At 40.3% G+C, this 19,210-nt stretch overlaps 1 protein-coding gene across 1 annotated transcript in view; it reads left to right on the top strand.

The window, feature by feature from the left end:
- The window catches only part of KCMF1 (potassium channel modulatory factor 1), an 81,587-nt gene that overhangs the window by 44,597 nt on the left and 17,780 nt on the right, over nucleotides 1–19,210 (top strand). The window contains exons 2-3 of the mRNA XM_032243495.1: nucleotides 8,080–8,247; nucleotides 14,850–14,989. Coding sequence (XP_032099386.1) covers nucleotides 8,080–8,247; nucleotides 14,850–14,989 — 308 coding nt within the window. The remainder of the gene's footprint in view (nucleotides 1–8,079; nucleotides 8,248–14,849; nucleotides 14,990–19,210) is intronic.

The raw sequence follows: 19,210 nt of genomic DNA on the forward strand, positions 1-19,210 counted from the left end.
TTTTTTTTTTTTTTTTTTTTTTTGAGACGGAGTTTTGCTCTTGTTACCCAGGCTGGAGTGCAATGGCGCAATCTCGGCTCACTGCAACCTCTGCCTCCTGGGTTCAGGCAATTCTCCTGCCTCAGCCTCCTGAGCAGCTGGGGTTACAGGCACGCGCCACCATGCCCAGCTGATTTTTTGTATTTTTAGTAGAGACGGGGTTTCACCATGTTGACCAGGATGGTCTCGAAGAGATGAGGTTTTAACCATGTTGACCAGGCTGGTCTTGAACTCCTGACCTCAGGTGATCTGTTTGCCTTGACCTCCCAAAGTGCTGGAATTATAGGCATAAGCCACTGCACCTGGCCAGAACTTTCATTTTTAATCTTAAATACAATGTACTGATATCTCATCAGAAGTGACTTCATTCTTCTTGTGAAGGAATGTATAATTTTACATATGCCATATATCTGTTTTGTTTCAGATTTCTGTGACTTCCTGATACCAGATAGAATCACTACTGTTAACCAAGGGACTGCAGCAAAGAGCTAACTTATTTCCTCCCATAGGAACTTTAGATTACCTGTAGTTGAGAGTAGCAGAGCAGGTTTTGTTAGTCTGTGTCATAAAATGACACAAATTCTGAGAGATATGCTTAGGAGGGCCTCTGTATTGAATAAGAGTCATTCTAAGGGGGACAATGGGCTACTATTGAGAAACTGAAAAAAACCAGTGCTTCTGTGCTTTTATTTAGACACTTAGGTGGTATGAAATGAATGTTCTATAAAATTAAATATTAACTTTAACAAGTTTATGACAACAGAAGGAATTAAAGGGCAGAACTGTCGTAAACAAAACAACGAGAAAGGATGATATCAGGCTATATGGAAAAAACTATGTTCTACTATGTTCTAAAACATTTTTATTTCCCTCTTTTTTTTTTTTTTTACAAGTTTTGGTAACAAAGTCTCTGTTACCCAGGCTGGAGTACAGTAGCTCGATCTCGGCTCATAGCAACCTCCACCTTCTGGGTTCAAGCGACTCTTCTGCCTCAGCCTCCTGAGTATCTGGAACTACAGGAGCATGCCACCATACCTGGCCAATTTTTTGTATTTTTAGTAGAGATAGGGTTTTACCATGTTAGCCAGGATGGTCTCGATCTCCTGACCTCGTAATTCGCCTGCCTCGGCCTCCCACAGTGCTGGGATTATAAGTGTGAGCCACCACACCCTGCCCCGACTCATTCATAGTACACTAATCACCGAAAAAAGCCCTGTAGCGTGCCCGCCACATAGATGATTATTAATAAAGTGAATCTTACGTTGTAAGAAACCCTGCTATAAACTTACCTGTTTGACTTGAGAGAGAGAGAGAGAGAGAGAGAGAGAGAGAGTGTGTGTGTGTGTGTGTGTGTGTGTGTGTGTGTATTTGAAATACTACCTTGAATCATAAAAGGCCTTTCAGTGTTATAGTTACAGAACTCTAGCTGGGCTTAAGTGAAGACGGAGACTACCACCATCCATCCCTTATTCAACCATTTAGGTAGCTTTGAATTAAATCACAAATGGAGACTGAGCAAGGGCTAAGTATCGGCATCTTTTTGCTGAAACATATTCTGTTTGGCAGTATCACCATGCACAGATGCCTTAAGCTTTGTTCATCTGTACTTGCCAGTAGGCATCCCCACCTCAGAAAGAAAAGGCATGCCACAAACCAAAAAGTTTAGAGCTGGATTTACCTTCCTGGCACCTAAATTCACACTACAGTTGTTTGTCAATACTATTATACCATCATATTAAACTTTTATTTGTGAACCTAAATAGGTATCTCACCCCATGGATTATTTTTAGTGTTATGCTTAAAGCATTGTCATTCATGGAAACTGTTTTGTTTTGTTTTTATTTGAGATAGGGTCTCACTCTGGCACCCAGGCTGGAGTGCAGTGGCCCAGTCTCAGCTCACTGCAGCCTCAACCTCCTACACTCAAGCAGTCAGTTCCCCGTCAGCCTGGGTAGCAGGGATTGCAGGCACTAAGCACCACACCTTGGCTAATTTTTGTGTATTTTTGTGGAGATAAGGTTTCTCCATGTTTTCCAGGCTGGTCTCAAATGCCTGCATTCAAACTATGTGTCCCCCTTGGTCTCCCAAAGTGTTGGGATTCATTACAGGCCTGAGCCACTGCACCTGGCGTGGAAGCTATTAATACTTTCTTTGCCCACTACCTTCACTGCTTTATTTTTCTCCATAGCACTTATCTTCACCATCCTCTACAACATTTTTTTCTTTTTTTTTTTTTGAGTCAGGGTTTGCTCCGTCTCCAGGCTACAGTGCAGTTGCATGATCATAGCTCACAGCAGCCTTGACCTCTGGGCTGAAGCAATTCTCCCACCTCAGCCTCCTGAGTAGCTGCGACTACACAGGCATGCTCCACCACACTTAGCCAACTTTTGTTTTATGCTTGTCTTCACCCACTAACTGTTAGTTTCTTGGGGGCAGGGCTTTGTTTTGTTCATTGCTGTATTCCCAGCACCTAAAACATATTACATATTAGATAATCAGTATTTGTTGAATTTGCTGAAAAATTGCTGCCATGATGCCATCGTTTGGCTCTCACTGTAAGTTGATTAGGGAGTCTCGGTACAGCTTTGGAGATCTCAGGATCTTGAAGGATATTTTGAAAACTAATTTAAAATGTTGTGTATATTATAGTGATTAAATTCTATTCTAAGAAAGTGATAAAATAATCTTACTACATTTGAATGAAACAGTGTTGCCGCATTAAAATTTAGGACTTTGATGTCTTTTTTTCCTCATTTGATTCTCGTAGCGGACTTCATACATAGTTGAAGAAAAATTGAGCAGAGAACATCAGACTTCATAGATGAAGAAAAATTGAGCAGAGAACATTAAGTTATTTGTCTAAGTGCTCATTGTTAATGGCTAAGTAATAACAGGGAATCCCATGTTTGTTTGTTCTTTTTTTAGATAAAAACATATTCATTCAACAAACATGAAGAATCTACAACCTAGGCCAGGCTTAGTGGCTCATGCCTATAATCCTAGTACTTTGGGAGGCTGACGCAGGCAGATTGCTTGAGTCCAGGAGTTTGAGACCAGCCTGGGCAACATGGTGAAACCCCATCTCTACAAAAAAATACAAACATTATGCGGGCATGGTGGGGCATACCAGTAATCCCAGCTACTTAGGAGGCTGAGGTAGAAGGATTGCTTAAACCTGGGAGATCGAGGCCTTAGTGACCCAAGACTGTGCAACTAGACTCCAGCCAGGGTGACTTTGAGACCTTGTTCAAAAAGAAATCTACAATCTGCCAAAACTATGCTGGTTTTCCAGTTTTTCACCTTGAATTGACAGCCCAGAGGTTATTGTAAACAATTCTAGCTTTACTTTCTATTTTTGTTTTTTGTTTGGAAGGAAGGAAGGAATTAAAAATAAAATATTGGTGGCCGGGCGCGGTGGCTCAAGCCTGTAATCCCAGCACTGTGGGAGGCCGAGGCGGGTGGATCACGAGGTCAAGAGATCGAGACCATCCTGGTCAACATGGTGAAACCCCGTCTCTACTAAAAATACAAAAAATTAGTTGGGCATGGTGGCGCGTGCCTGTAATCCTAGTGACTCAGGAGGCTGGGGCAGGAGAATTGCCTGAACCCAGGAGGCGGAGGTTGCGGTGAGCCGAGATCGCGCCATTGCACTCCAACCTGGGTAACGAGCGAAACTCCGTCTCAAAAAAAAAAAAAAAAAAAATATTGGTTGTATATATGAGAATTTTCGTAAAATAAATGCAAATGAGAAGAATGGTTGCAAGATCCTCTTGGCCAGATGTAAAAAGGTTGTCTTTCAAGATCCCTAAAATCTCCACACACTCATGTCCTCATCCCCTTACCCCCCAGAGGGAGCCACTGACCAAAATTTTATCATTCCCTCATTTTCCTTTTATAGTTTTACTACATGTTTGATTTCCTAAACTAGATACTGGCTTTCAACTTTATATGTATTCTTTGAGACTTCCTTTCACTCATCTGAGACAGATATTCTTACCTGTTGCTGTGATTCATTCTTTTTCTAGTTCATTCTGTGAATATTGGAACTGTTGAGCCTTTGAATCTTAATAGCCTTTTTAAAATTCAGTTACAAAAACTGCCGTCAACATTTTTCCACATTCTGTAGGTGCACACAGACAAAAGATTCCCCGGGGAATGTATTTAAGAGTGAAATTATAGTATCATTGGAAGTATATGTGTTTAACTTCACTAAAATATGAACAAATTTTTCAAAGTGGTTATGCTGATATATATGCCCACCAGCAGGGTATAAACACTCCTGCTGCCCTTTATCTTCACTAGCATTTGATATCGTGAAACTTGTAGTTTCTCACAGATGTTAATCACGAGCTTCTTTGATGACTAATGAGATTGAGCATCTTTTCATATGTTTACTGGCCATTTATGTTTGTTATTCTTTGATTGCCCTTTGACAGGTTGCTCCATTTTTTTATTGAGTGTTCATTATTTACTTACTGATATGTAAGAGTTTATAATGCATTCTGAATAACAAACTTTTGTCTGTCATGTATGTTATGTATGTTGTACATATCGCTCGTTTCTGAACCTTGTATTTTCAATCATTGTAGGCTGTTAGAAGATGAAGAAAAAGTCTTTAATAAAGTTGAGTTTATCTCTTTATGATTTGGGGGGAGGAAGGGGGAGAGAGAGAGTGTGTGTGTGTGTGTGTGCGTGCGTGCGTGCGTGCGCGCGCACGCATGCATTTGAGAGAAAGATTTAAGAAATTGTTTTCTACTTCGAACTCATAAAAATAGTCTGTATTGTCTTCTAGAGACATTTTTTATTCTTTCGAATCTGTCTTTAAACCATCTGGAACTAAATTTCTGTGTATATGGGATATGGGGAAGAGATCTAATTCTGTTTTCCCCACATGTAGATAATCACCTATTCAGCACCATTTATTGTCTATTCCCTTTTTTTCTCAATGTTCTTTAGTGATTGCTGTGGGCTTTCCATTCTATTCCATAGGCCAGTTTGTCTCTACCTTGGTGCCATTCCATCTTGTTATTATAGCTTTATTATTTGTTATTGTGTTATTTATTATTTATTAGTGTAGCTCTTGATATGTAAAACAAGTCCCTCTATCTTGTTTTTCTTCGGAGCATCTTGACTGCCCTTGGCCCTTTTTGTAACTTGCATCAAAATTTGCGTTAGCTTATCATGTCCCACAAAAAAATTCTGTTTAAATTTTAGTTATAATTGTATTGAATCCACCAATCAATTGATGTTTTGTTATGAACGTCAATTATTAAGTGTCTTTGAATACATTTTTACTAATTTGCTTCATAAAGGGCTGCCTATCTTTGGTTAGATTTATTTAGAAGCACTTTTTAAAAATGCAGTTGCAAGTGGCATATTTTTTTTATTGTGGTAAAACATACATAGCATAAAATTTGTTTTAACCCCTTTTAGGTGTATAATTCAGTAGCATTAAGTATGTTCACATTCTTGCGACCATCACCATTGTCCATCTCCAGAATTCTTCCATTATCCCAAACTTGAAAAATTCTGTATCTGCTAAACCCTAACTCCCCATTCTCCCTTTTCTCCAGTTTCTGGTAACCACTGTTCTACTTTCTTTCTCTTTGATTTTGACACATCTAGATGAAATCATAAATGACTTTTTTTTCCTAAGATAGCGTCCCACTCTGTCACCCAGGCTGGAATGCAGTGGCGCGATCTCAGCTCACTGCAACTTCCGCCTCCCGGGTTCAAGTGATTCTCTTGCCTCAGCCTCCTGAGTAGCTGAGATTACAGTCACACACCACCATGTCCAGCTAATTTTTTTGTAATAAATGACATATTTTTAATAATATGTTTTTCTATCTGTTTTGCAATGAAGAAAGACAATCAATACTTTATTTATATGGTCTCTAACAGCCTTGCTTACTACTTAATTCTAATAACTTAGCTGTATTTGAGTTTTCAACATAAACAAGCATATCACATATGAATAAAATTTCCTACTATGAAACTCATCCACTGAATTTTAAATTTTAACTTTTTTTTTTTTTTTTTTGAGACAGAGTCTCTCTCTGTTACCAAAGCTGGAGTGCAGTGGCAATCCCAGCTCACTGCAACCTCCACCTCCTGAGTTCAGGTGATTCTTCTGCCTCAGGCTCCCAAGTAGCTGGGATTACAAGCACCTGCCACCACGCCCAGCTAATTTTTGTATTTTTAGTAAGATGGAATTCACCTGACCACAGGTGATCCACTCGCCTCGGCCTCCGAAAGTGCTGGGATTACAGGCATGAGCCACTGCACCCAGCAAATTTTAGCTTTTTTTTTTTTTTTTTAAAACAAGTAGAGATGATGAGATCTCTCTATGTTGCCTCAGCTGGTCTCAAACTCCTGGCCTCGGGCAGCCCGCTTGTCTCAGTCTCCCGAAGTGTTGGGATTATAGGTGTGAACTGTGGTACCCAGCCCTGTTCAAGCTTCTTTCTTTCCTTTCTTTATTATTATTTTTTTCTTTTTTCAAACAGGGTCTTGTTACCCAAGCTGGGTGCAGTAGTGTGATCGTGGCTTACTGCAGCCTTGAGCTCCTGGCCTCAAGCATTCCTCCTACCTCAACCTCCCAAGCAGTTAGGGCTACAGGCACAGGACACAAGTGGCCCAGCTAATTTTTAAATTTTTTTGTGCACAGAGTCTCTCTCTGTTGCCTAGGCTGGTCTTGAAATCTGGGCCTCAAGCCATTCCCCTGTCTTACCTTCCCAGAATGCTTGGGATTACAGTTGTTAACCACCATACTCAGCTATTTCTTTTAACAGATCAAGAATTATTTGATTCCAAATTCTGATATGAACTCAATGACTGTCTGATTCTGCTACTCCTGCTAGTTCTTTCTGATGGTGCTTTGTTTTTTTGTATGCATTTTATGATATAAATTATGAACTTATTCCTTGGATGTTTGTTTATGCCAGATGTTTGGTGGCAATTCTATTTAAGACTACTTAAAATTCTTGACCCAAGTTCTTTGGAACCATTGGTAGAATTTGGGCTATAAACCCATGAGGACTGGTTTTGGTTATTGCTTTTTGTTATTTTGTGCCCCCAAGGCAGGGGGGCCTTCACTAGGGTAATTTTTATAATCCCCTAGGGAGGATTTCTATCCCACACAGGCATTGAGGGTATATTAGAGTCTTGGTTTTATGAGAAATCTTATGTTAATTACTCCACCTTCAGTAGGCCTTTGTCCTGCAATGTTGTGGAACTTAAGCTCAGATTTTTACCTGCTCTGGCAAATATCCTCATGGTGAAAAGCCCCCTTCAGTGCTTCCAGTTACCAGTTCCTCTTTCTCTTGGTTTTTACCTTCTTGCTGACTTATCAAGGCATTTTTTTGGGGGTGGGGGAGCGGGCGTTACATTGTATCAGTCATTTTACTTTAATTAAATTATTATTATTTTTTAAAGATAGGGTTTCACCATGTTGGACAGGCTGGTCTTGAACTCCTAACCTCAGGTGATCTGCCTCCCGAAGTGCTGAGATTACAGGCATGAGCCACCATGCCCGGCCCTATTTATTTATTTTTTATTGTGAGACAGAGTCTCTGTCGCCCAGGCTGGAGTGTAGTGACGTGATCTTGGCCCGCTGCAACCTCCGCCTCCTGAGTTCAAGCAATTCTCAGCCTCCTGAGTAGTTGGGATTACAGGCGCCTGCCACCACGCCTGGCTAATGTATGCATTTTTAGTAGAGATGGGGTTCCACTATGTTGGCCAGGCTGGTCTCAAACTCCTGACCTCAAGTGATCCACCTGCCTTGGCCTCCCAAAATGCTGGAATTACAGGCATGAGCCACCGCACCCGGCCTGTATCAGTCATTTTAAATTATTTTCATTTGGAGTATATATCAGAGTAATGAATTCACCACATGGCTGAAAATACCCATATCATTTTACTATGTCCTTTCTAGTCATTTTGGAAAGGATGTATGAGGTTAAATGAGCACCTGAAACATTTATAAAAATGAAATCAAGAGTGGCTTTTTACAACTGCTAACTAAAGATATTTCTTTTTTTATAGGTGTCAGCTGTGATGCATGTTTAAAAGGAAATTTTCGAGGTCGCAGATATAAGTGTTTAATTTGCTACGATTACGATCTTTGTGCATCTTGTTATGAAAGTGGTGCAACAACAACAAGGCATACAACTGACCACCCAATGCAGTGCATATTAACAAGGGTAGATTTTGGTAAGTAATGAAAAATGTAGTGAATTACCTTATTTAGAATTTTATGTATGAGTGAAGAAGTAAGGCAAAGTGTTCTAAAACTCCCCAGCAGCAAACCATGAGGCCCCAAATTCACTAAAAATGAAATAAATCTTACTTTTATATTCTAAGCAGTTCTGTCTCTTCATCTTAATCATAGTTTACTTGTTTAAAAAAGCCATTCAGAAATACATAAAACAGACAAGGTATGAAGTAGAAGAGCACTTCAGTAAAGAAGAAAATACGGTCTGTCTTCTGTTCTTGCTATTAAAACACAAGTAATAGCTCTTTTTTTTTTAAAGACAGAGTCTTGCTCTGTCGTCCAGGCTAGAGTGCAGTGACGCAGTCTCAGCTCACTGCAACCTCCATCTCCCACGTTCAAGCGATTTTCCTGCCTTAGTCACCCGAGTAGCTGGGACTGTAGGCACATGCCACCACACCCAGCTAATTTTGGTATTTTTAGTAGAGATGGGGTTTCACCATATTGGTCACACGGGTCTTGAATTTGTGACCTTGTGAACTGCCTTCCTTGGCCTCCCAAAGTGCTGGGATTACAGGCGTGAGCCACCATGCCTAGCTGTGGTTTTTTGTTTTTGTTTTTTTGTTTGTTTGCTTTGGAGATAGAGCCTCACTCTGTTGCCCAGGCTGGAGTGCAGTGACACGATCTCAGCTGACTGCAGCATCTGCCTGCGGGGTTCAAGCCATTCTCATTCCTCAGCTTCTTGAGTACCTGGGACTACAGGTGTGTGCCACCATGGCCAGCTAATTTTTTTGTATTTTTAGTAGAGATGAAGTTTCACCATGTTGGCCAGGCTGGTCTTGAACTCCTGACCTCAAGTTATCCGTCTACCTTGGCCTCCCGGAGTGCTGGAATTACAAGTGTGAGCCACCATGCCTGGCAGTAATACCTCTTGTAGTGACCAGAAAGCAGATTGTTGGCTGCGTGTGGTGGCTCACACCTGTAATCCCAGTACTTTGGGAGGCTTAGACGGGCAGATCACTTGACCCCAGGAGTTTGAGACCAGCCTAGGCAACATGGTGAAAACCCTGTCTCTGCCCCCATTCCCCCCAAAAAAAATACAATAAAAAAAATAATAAAAATACAACAACTTAGCTGGATGTGGTAGCACACATACGTCTGTCGTCCCAGCTACTTAGGAGGCTGAGATGGGAGGATCACGTGAGCCCAGGAGGTCGAAGCTGCAGTGAACCCTGATTGGGCCACTACACTCCAGCCTGGGCAACAAAGAGAGATGCTGTCTCAAAGGGGAAAAAAAAGCAAATTGTTTGTACAGTTCATTAGAAGACATTGTCTGTAAGAAAATATATAAATGTTTCACACTATAATTTTTTTGAGATGGAATTTTACTCGTCGTACAGGCTGGAGTGAAGTGGCACAATCTTGGTTCACTGCAGCCTCCACCTCCTGGGTTCAAGCTATTCTCCTGCCTCAGCCTCCCGAGTAGCTGGGATTACAGGCGCCCACCACCAAGCTCAGCAAATGTTTGTAGTTTTAGTAGAGATGGGGTTTCACCATGTTGGCCAGGCTGATCTTGAACTCCTGACAGGTGATCCACCTGCCTGTGCCTCTGAGTGTTGAGATTACAGACGTGAGTCATCATGCCTGTCCTCACGCTATGATTTCTTACCTAGCCAACACTTATTTGTCCTTTTTATTTCAGCCATCCTAGCAGGTGTAAAATAGTATCTCAGGTGGTTTTGATTTATATTTCTGAAAATTATGTGGAGCATCTTTTCTTGTGCTTATGGGCCATTTGTATATCTACCTTGAGGAAATATCAGGATCCTTTGCCCATTTTTTAATTGGATATGTCTTTGTTATTGAATTGTAATAGTTCTTTATTCCATATGTAAGTTTCTTATCTGATAGATAATTTGCAAAAATTTTCTCCCATTCTGTGGGTTGTGTTTCACTTTCTTGGTGGTGTGCTTTGAAGCACAAAAGTTCTAATTTTGATAATGTCCTGTTTATGTATTTTTTCATTTGTTGTGCCTTTGGTGCCATATCTAGAAAACCACTGCCTAATTCAAAGTGACAAAGGTTTAAACCAGTATGTTCTTCTAAGAGTTTTATAGTTTTAGCTCATTTAGATCTTTGATTCATTTAGAATTAATTTTTATATATGAAATGAGGTAAAGGGCCAGTTTTATTCTTTTGCATGTGAATATTCAGTTGTCCCAATATTTTTTGTTGAAAAGACTATTCTTTTTTGTTTGTTTTTTGTTTTTTGAGATGGAGTCTCGCTCGGTCACCAGGCTAGAGTGCAGTTGTGCAATCTTGGCTCACTGCAACCTTCATCTCCCAAGTTCAACTGATCCTCCTGTCTCAACCTCCTAAGTAGCTGGGACTACAGATTTGCGCCACCACACCCAGCTAATTTTTTTGTATTTTTAGTAAAGATGGGGCTTCATCATATTGGCCTGGATGGTCTCTATCTCTTGACCTCGTGATCTGCCCACCTCAGCCTCCCAAAATGTTGGGATTACAGGTGTGAGCCACCACACCCGGCCTGAAAAGACTATTCTTTACCCAATGCATTGTCTTGGCACTCTTGTTGAAAATAAGTTGACTATCAATGAGGGTTTATTTCTAGACTCTCAGTCTATTCTGTTGTCTGGTGTTTTTTTTTTTTTTTTTTTTTTAAACAGGTCTCATTCCGTCACCCAGGCTGGAGTGCAGTGGTGTGATCTTGGCTCACTCCATCTTCCACCTCCCAGGCTCAGGCAGTCCTCCAGACTGAGCCTTCCAAGTAGTTGGGACCACAGGTGCAAGCCACCACGCCTGGCTAATTTTTTTATTTTTTATAGAGATGGGGTTTTGCCACATTGCCCAGGCTGGTGTCAAACTTCTGAGCTCAAAGTAATCTGCCCATCTCAGTCTCCCAAAGTGCTCAGATTACAGGCATGAGCCATCATGCCCAGCCTGTATGTTTGTTTTTATGCCAGTACTACACTGTCTTGATTTCTGTAGCTTCATAGTAAGCTTTGAAATCCAGAAGAGTGAGAGTCTTCCAACTTTGTTCTTTTTCAAGAGTGTTTTGGGTATTCTGTGTCCCTTTCATTTCTGTATTGTAGAATCAGCTTGTCAGTTTCTGCAAAGAAGCCAGCTAGGATTTGAATGGGATTCTGTCAAATCTGTAGATTAGTTTGGAGAGTATTACTGTCTGTCTTAGTAATATTAAATCTGCTAATCCATGAACATGGGATATATTTCCATGTATGTAGGTCTTCCATAACTTCTTTTGACAAACTTTTTTAGTTATCACAGTGAGTTTTGCACTTCCGTTGAATTTATTCCTAAACATAGATGGTCCCCAGTTTTTGATGATTCCGCGTATGATTTTTTGATCTTATAGTGGTGCAAAAACAATACCTGTTCAATAGAAATGGAACTTTAAGTACATACAACCATGCTTTTTTTCATTTTCAGTGCAGTGTTCAATAAATTACATAAAATAGGCTTTATTACGTGGTTTTGCACAACCGTAGGGTTACATAAATGTTCTGAGCACATTTAATGTAGACTAGGCTAAGCTATGATGTTTGGTAGGTTAGGTGTAGTGAACGCATTTTCAACTTAAAATGAGTTTATCAAGTTTATTAGGACATAACTCCATTGTAAGTCAAGGAGCATCTGTATTATTTTTACTATTGTAAATGGAATTTTACTTATTTATTTTGAAATGGGTTCTCTGTTGCCTAGGCTGGAGTGCAGTGGTGCCATCATGACTTATTGCAGCCTCAATCTCTCAGGCTCAAGTGATCTTCCCATCTCAGCCTTCCAAGTAGCTGGGACCACGTGCACATGCCACCACAGCTGGCTGAATTTTAAATTTTTTGTAGAGGTGAAATCTTGTTACATTACAAACGCTTGTCTCAAAATCCTGGGCTCAAGTGGTCCCTGGCTCAGCCTCCAAAAGCATTGGGATCACAGGCATGAGCCACCATGCTCAGCTGTTTTTTTATTTTTATTTTTGGATGGTTTATTGCAACTGTATAGACAAACAATTGATTTTTTTGCATATGGATTTTATATCCTACAATGTTACTGAACTTGTTTATTCATTCCAAGAGGGTTTTATGGGGTTTTTTGTTTGTTTTTTGGTTTGTTTTCTTTGAGATGGAGTCTCCCTCTGTTGCCCAGGCTGGAGTGCAGTGGTGCAATCCCAGCTCACTGCAACCTCTACCTTCCAGGTTCAGGCGATTCTCCTGCCTCAGCGTCCCAAATAGGTGGGATTACAGGCATGCACGATGACACCCAGCTACTTTTTGTGTTTTTAGTAGAGGTGGGGTTTCACCAGTTGGCCAGGCTGGTCTCAAACTCCTCACCTCAATTGATTTACCCGTCGCCCTCCCAAAGTGCTAGGATTATAGGCGTGAGCCACTGCGCCTGGCCCCAAGAGTTTTTAAGTGGATTCCTTAGGACTTTCTGTACACAAGGTCATGTCATCTGCAAATAAAGATCATTTTACTTCTTCCTTTATATCTGGATGCCCTTCATTTACTATGGATACATCCTCCAGTAGAATACTAAATAGAAGTGGCAAAAGTGCATAACCTTGTCTTGTTCTGATCTTAGGGAAAAGCATCCAGTCTTTCACCAGTATATAATGTTTGCTAAGTTTTTGGTAGATGCCCTTTATCAGATGAGGGAGTTTTATTCTTTTTAATACGTTTATCGCCAGCTACTCCAAATCCACCTGACAAATCTTGTGCACCTAGTAAATGATCAATATATACATAATGCATAAAAACTTTTATGATAATTTAAATCTCCTTAAAAACGAATATGAACAAATCTATCATGTAATAAACACTTTCTTCCATTATCTTTTCTCACAAAAGCTCTCTCAAATTTGTTGTTTGTTTTATGCTAAATAATCAAATAATCCTTTGTAGTGGCATAACATACTGAATATACTTTCATTTTATTTTATGTTTCTGTCTTAACTCTTTTTTCTCTTACTGTAAGAAAACCCTTGAAATTAGGTAATTTCTAAAGGAAGCGGGTCTGCTTAGCTCACAATTCTGGAGGCTAGAAGGGCCAAGATTGGGCGTTTGTGTCTGGTCAACTTCTGGTGAGGGCTTCATTCTGTGTCATAACATGGCAGAGAAGCAGAAGGGGAAGTGGGCACATGCAAAGAGACCAAACAGTTGTAAGTGACAAGCAGCCTCATTTTAAGACAGCTCACTCTTGAGGGAATTAATTCAGTCCTGAGAGAGCAAGAACTCCCTTTTGAGATAAGGACCACCTAAAGACACCACCTTCCAACACCACCTCATTGGAGACCAAGCCACAGCATGAGCTTTGGTGGGGACAAACCATATTCGAACCATAGCAGATACCTAATGGAAGAAATAGACTTATTCCTTGAGATACACTTATGAAGTAAACAGATTATTCTCACAGACTCTAACTGGTTAGTTTTCCAGTAACCCAATTGTGTGAAATATTCTGTGACAGGCCAGGCATGGTAGCTTATTCCTGTAATCCCAGCACTTTGGGAGGCCAATGTGAAAGGATCATTTGAGCCTAGGAGTTCAAAACCAGCCTAGCCAACATACTGGGACCCCGTCTCTACAAAATTTTTTTTTTAATTAGCCAGGTGCGATGGCACACACCTATACTTCACTTATGTGGGAGGCTGGGGCAGGAAGATCATATAAGCCCAGATACTGAGTCTGCAGTGAGTTGTGATTGTGCCATTGTGCTCCAGCCTGGGCAACAGAGTAAGACCTTCTCTCAAAAAAAAAATTTTTTTTTTTAAATTTTGTTGGAACTACCTTAAGTTAGCATTTACAAAATAATGAAATATTTAGGGTCCTTCCTTCTCTAAGAGCAGCATGTAGATACATCTGGGTTCTCATATTGATCATGGTTGTTTGTTCTTTCCCTCTGAGCACTTTTGTCCTTGTTACGTGATAGACCCTGCTGATTTTTTTCTGTTGGTATCAGTGTTGCCACAGTATATACAGATAAGGAAAAAGTAAATTACAATAAAACTAGAGCCAGGTATGAAATGAGCCATGTTTCAAATAAATGAAGGAGGATGGAGTTGTTTGCTTAGTTCTCTCTTAAAGCTGTATATCTGGGGAAGGAATTTTGGAGGAATACCATGAAGTCCTCCTGGGAATAAGGACATTACAAATGTAAACAGGTACCTTAGCGCTCCTTGACCAAGTGAGGTTGTTGAATATTTTAGGCACACTTTCTTTTGTAGTGCAGTGGCATAATCTCAACTCACTGCAACCTTTGCCTCCTGGGTTCAAGTGATTCTCCTGGCCCAACCTCTGGAGCAGCTGGGATTACAGGCACCTGCCACCATGCCCAGCCAATTTTTGTATTGTTAGTAGACATGAGGTTTCACCACATTGGCCCAGCTGGTCTTGAACTCCTGACGTCAAGTGATCCACCCACCTTCGCCTCCCAAAGTGCTGGGATTACAGGTCTGAGCCACTGTTCCTGGCCTACACTTTCTTTTTTACATTATTGTACTATATGATTACATTTTTATATGTTTAAAAACTAATATGCCTCAATGCAATTCTACTTTATTTTTCAGATTTATACTATGGTGGGGAAGCTTTCTCTGTAGAGCAGCCACAGTCTTTTACTTGTCCCTATTGTGGAAAAATGGGCTATACGGAGACATCTCTTCAAGAGCATGTTACTTCCGAACACGCAGAAACATCAACAGAAGTGGTAAGTGAAGCAGCAGCCTTATGACTAAAATGATGTTGTAAAGTACATTATTTCTAACATTAATAAAGCTAGGTCCTTGTCATCTACTTCCTGTTCAGTGTACTGATACTGTTTGCATAATTATTAAAATTATCTTTTAACAGCAAATTTTATACATCGTGGGAGGCTGCATTTTTGCAAAATAATACCCCTTACTGTCCACACTGAGTTTCTTAACCTGTAGCTAAAACCATAGTATGTTGTCTTGACCAAATTCAGGAGCCCTTTATTCAGTGCACTGTGAAAGATTAAAAGGACAGCAGTCTGCAGTGCATCTCTTGTTATAGTATCCCTGCTATCTGTGCTTAGTTTTTCTTCTACAAGGAACTTTACAAGAAAATTTTAAAACCTTTGGTAGTATCATAATAATCCATTGTCACATCTCATTGTATCATATCACTGATCTTACCTGGTTTTCATCAGATCACATCTCTTGCTTCCTAGGTCAAAGCTCTGGGGTCCCTAGAAGTTCTTCCTATCCTGATCTTTCCAGTGGCTAAAGGCCATGGACCCAGAATAATACACAAAGAAAGTCTTACCTTGAAAGCTTTTTGGAGTTTTCACTTGACATCTGAGTCAGCATGCATCCACCTTCAAGAAATGATAAAGTACACCTAAAAGAGTCTCTCCCCCACCTCTTTACCATTGATAATAATAGGTAAAGTGAAGGCTTTGTATGGAACCTATAGATAATGAATTGGGAGAATTTTGTCACAAGTAATTGCACATTGCATCAACTAATAGGCCCCTAAATGTACTCAAAACAAATTAATTGAAACCCAGAAAATAAAGTAGCATGCTCAGTGGCATACAGCCTAGTAAGGGGCAGGAGCAGGTGTTTGGACTCAGCTAGAGTCCCTCTGGATTCCAGAGTCTCTACTTAACTCTGCTACAGCTATGTGTAAAATACAGGTTTACTTTTATTCCCATTGACACTGCTAATTTGATGCTTGAAGTTGTTAAAACATTTATAGTTCAAACAGTGGATAAATTTATTTTATATAGAACTCAAGCCAAATTTTACTGTCTTAACAGCTCAGAAATGCTCTTGCACCTAGGAGAGCCTCAAACTACAGTTGTCACATTTTACTACTATTCTTATTTTGTTCTTTTTTTTCTTCTACTTTCCTTCCTTTTGGTGCAGTCCCACATACCAGTATGAAGAATCCTGACTCAGTTGCATCTCCATAATGGTGGTTGTGGAAAACTTTCAATCATTTTTCTTTGATTTAATTTTTGTTAAGTTTGGATCCTTAACAAAATACAATACCTAAATACAATAAGGTGAACATAGAGTTCTTATTGTAAATTAGGCATCCTTAAAATCATTATCAGACTGTGCACAGTGACTCATGCCTGTAATCCCAACACTTTGGGAGGCTGAGGCAGGAGCATCACTTGAGCCCAGAAGTTTAAAATCAACCTGGACAACAAAGTGGGGCCTTGTCTCCACAAAATTTAAAAATTAGCTGGATGTGGTGGCACATGCCTATGGTCCCAGCTACTTGGGAGGTTGAGGTAGGAGAACTGCTTGAGCTCAGGAGATTGAGGCTGCAGTGAGCCATGATTGTGCCACTGCACTGCACTGCAGCTTGGGTGACAGAGCAAGACACCATCTCCCAAAAATAATAATAATTATTATTATCAGCCAGTAGGCCCTAGTATACTATTTTCATCACCCCACAGGGGCAAGGCAACTACCCCGTTTTCCATATCCTTGCCTCTGGTTGTTTTTGTTTGTTTGTTTGTTTTCCCGCTGAGAGTAAATTCTCAGAATTTGTGTATCTGGCATATCTGATACACAGTTTGAAAATTAAATACTCACCACCTACAAATGGTTTCATGGTCTGTTTCTCGTGAGTTGTGTTTATGCCGTCATTAAGTTTCCTGGCTTTTGGTACATAGCCCAAGGCAGTTGTCACTCTGTATTTTCATAATGGTTTCTGTGGAATATTTTAAGGATTTATCTCTCTTCATTAGCCCTTAGTCTTTGCATGAGTACCATATCAGCCTCTCTTCCCACCCATACGCCCAGACATTTCAAAGTGAAAAGTGGCAAGCAAATAAGAATCTTTGATATAAAATTACAGGATTTCTTCAGGTCATGTGGGTCAAGTCCTAGAGGCAGGGCTGGCATTCAGCAGGTACACCCAAGTGTAGCATGCTGACTGGTGTCCATTTTGAAGGATTGATGCCTATGCCATACCAGTTGTTAAGTGTTTTGAATGCCTCTCTGTACATATGTGAAACATACCATCCAGTGTGCTACAGTTATATGTAAATGTCCAGGTGACATTAATGTGTGTCCCTTCTGACCCCTTAATGTTTTACATTTTTAAATTAGGGAATTCAAGAGTGATTTACATCATTTTGGTTTGGGGGATTATATCTACACAACAACTTGCTATATCTCCTTTTCTATTCCTTTTAACATGTTCCTTTCTAAATGCTCTGTTTGCTGTCTTGCTTTGTCCACGTTACCTTCATGTGCCCCCTAGACCAGGGTTTCCCAACCCCTGGTCCACGGACGGACCATGGCCTGTTAGGAACCACGCCACAGAGCAGGAGGTGAGCAGTGGGCCAGCGGGCATTTCCACCTGAGCTCTGCCTGCTGTCAGATCAGCAGCATCATTAGATTCTCACAGAAGCACAAGCTCTTTTGTGAACTGCTTTCTGATTTCTTTGGAATTATTTTTCAGTATAGCTAAATTATATAATATTATTTCAAGTTTTGTGAATTCCCAAGGTGTCATCATACACGTAAGCTTTTGTACAAGAACCATGTTTAAAAGTAAAACATAATTGCTTTTTAGGACTTCCTAAATTACATGTAAATGATGTAAATGCTGCTCTCTGGAAGCCAGTGACAAATCTAACTTGAGCATTATGATGTAGGTAGAATGGAATTGAGAAGGAAAATAAATTTAATTGGAGTAATTCACAATTATAAGTTAATTTCACTTACAGTTGAACACTTATTATGTGTTCACTGCAACAACAGAAAATTAGATTGTAATCTAGTTGAATAGTGTGCTCACTCAACTCTTGAAAGGACCTTTATATTTGGCAAAACGGATGGCCAAGGTGCAGGTAGCTACAAGCTAGATGGTTTTACAAGGCCCAAAAGGAGTTTCTTGACCATGTAGCATAGATCATCCACTAGTGCTTTATGTATATTCTCAAAGCAAAACTCCAGTGTCAGTCTCAAAGCAAAACTCCAGTGTCAGATGTTCATTATATCTGCAGATTTTGTAGGATAAACTAATACGTTTAATTGGGCAGGAGATCCAAAAGCCTGAAGTTGTCATTGGCCGTGGCAGATAGTTAGCTCAATGGAATGTCTTTCTTCCTTTTTTTTTTTTTTTGAGACGGAGTTTTGCTCTTGTTACCCAGGCTGGAGTGCAATGGCGGGATCTCGGCTCACCGCAGCCTCAAGCTCCCTGGCTTCAGGCAATTCTCCTGCCTCAGCCTCCTGAGTAGCTGGGATTACAGGCACGTGCCACCATGCCCAGCTAATTTTTTGTATTTTTAGTAGAGACGGGGTTTCACCATGTTGACCAGGATGGTCTTGATCTCTTGACCTCGTGATCCACCCGCCTCGGCCTCCCAAAGTGCTGGGATTACAGGCGTGAGCCACTGCCCCCGGCCCTTTTTTTTTTTTTTTTAATAGGCATTAAAGTATAACACATGTCAAGGGGTTTTGTGTGTTGGCTTTAAATTCAGATGGATCTTTTTGGGTCATTACTCCTCTGTGGAAAAAGAGTGTTTTAAACACTCCCTTCATAGCTTCCCTCCATTCAGAAAATCTCTTGGCATAATAAGCCTGGATGTTTCTGTAGCTGAGTTCTAAGAGCTGCTCAAAAGCAGAGACGTGAATTGTACTCCAGTTTGAAGAAATAATGAAAAATACACACCAATTAAAAAAATTTTTTTTTTGATAGAGACTGGGTCTCACCACACTCTGTGTGGGCCAGGCTGGTCTCAAACTCTTGGCTGCAAGTGATCCTCCTGCCTCAGTCTTTCAAATTGTTGGGGTTTTAGGGATAAGCCAGTGTGCCCTGCCCCAATTTTGGCTCCAGTTTTTAAAAAGAGATGAAATTCCTATGAACTTTAATGCTGCCAGGAACTGTGCTTGTTTCTTTTTTTGTTGTTTTTTTTTTTTTTTTTTTTTTTTTTTTTTTT

The sequence above is a fragment of the Sapajus apella genome, unplaced genomic scaffold (genome assembly GCF_009761245.1).
Source record: "Sapajus apella isolate SASKATOON/1434 unplaced genomic scaffold, GSC_monkey_1.0 scaffold52, whole genome shotgun sequence".
NCBI lineage: Eukaryota > Metazoa > Chordata > Mammalia > Primates > Cebidae > Sapajus > Sapajus apella.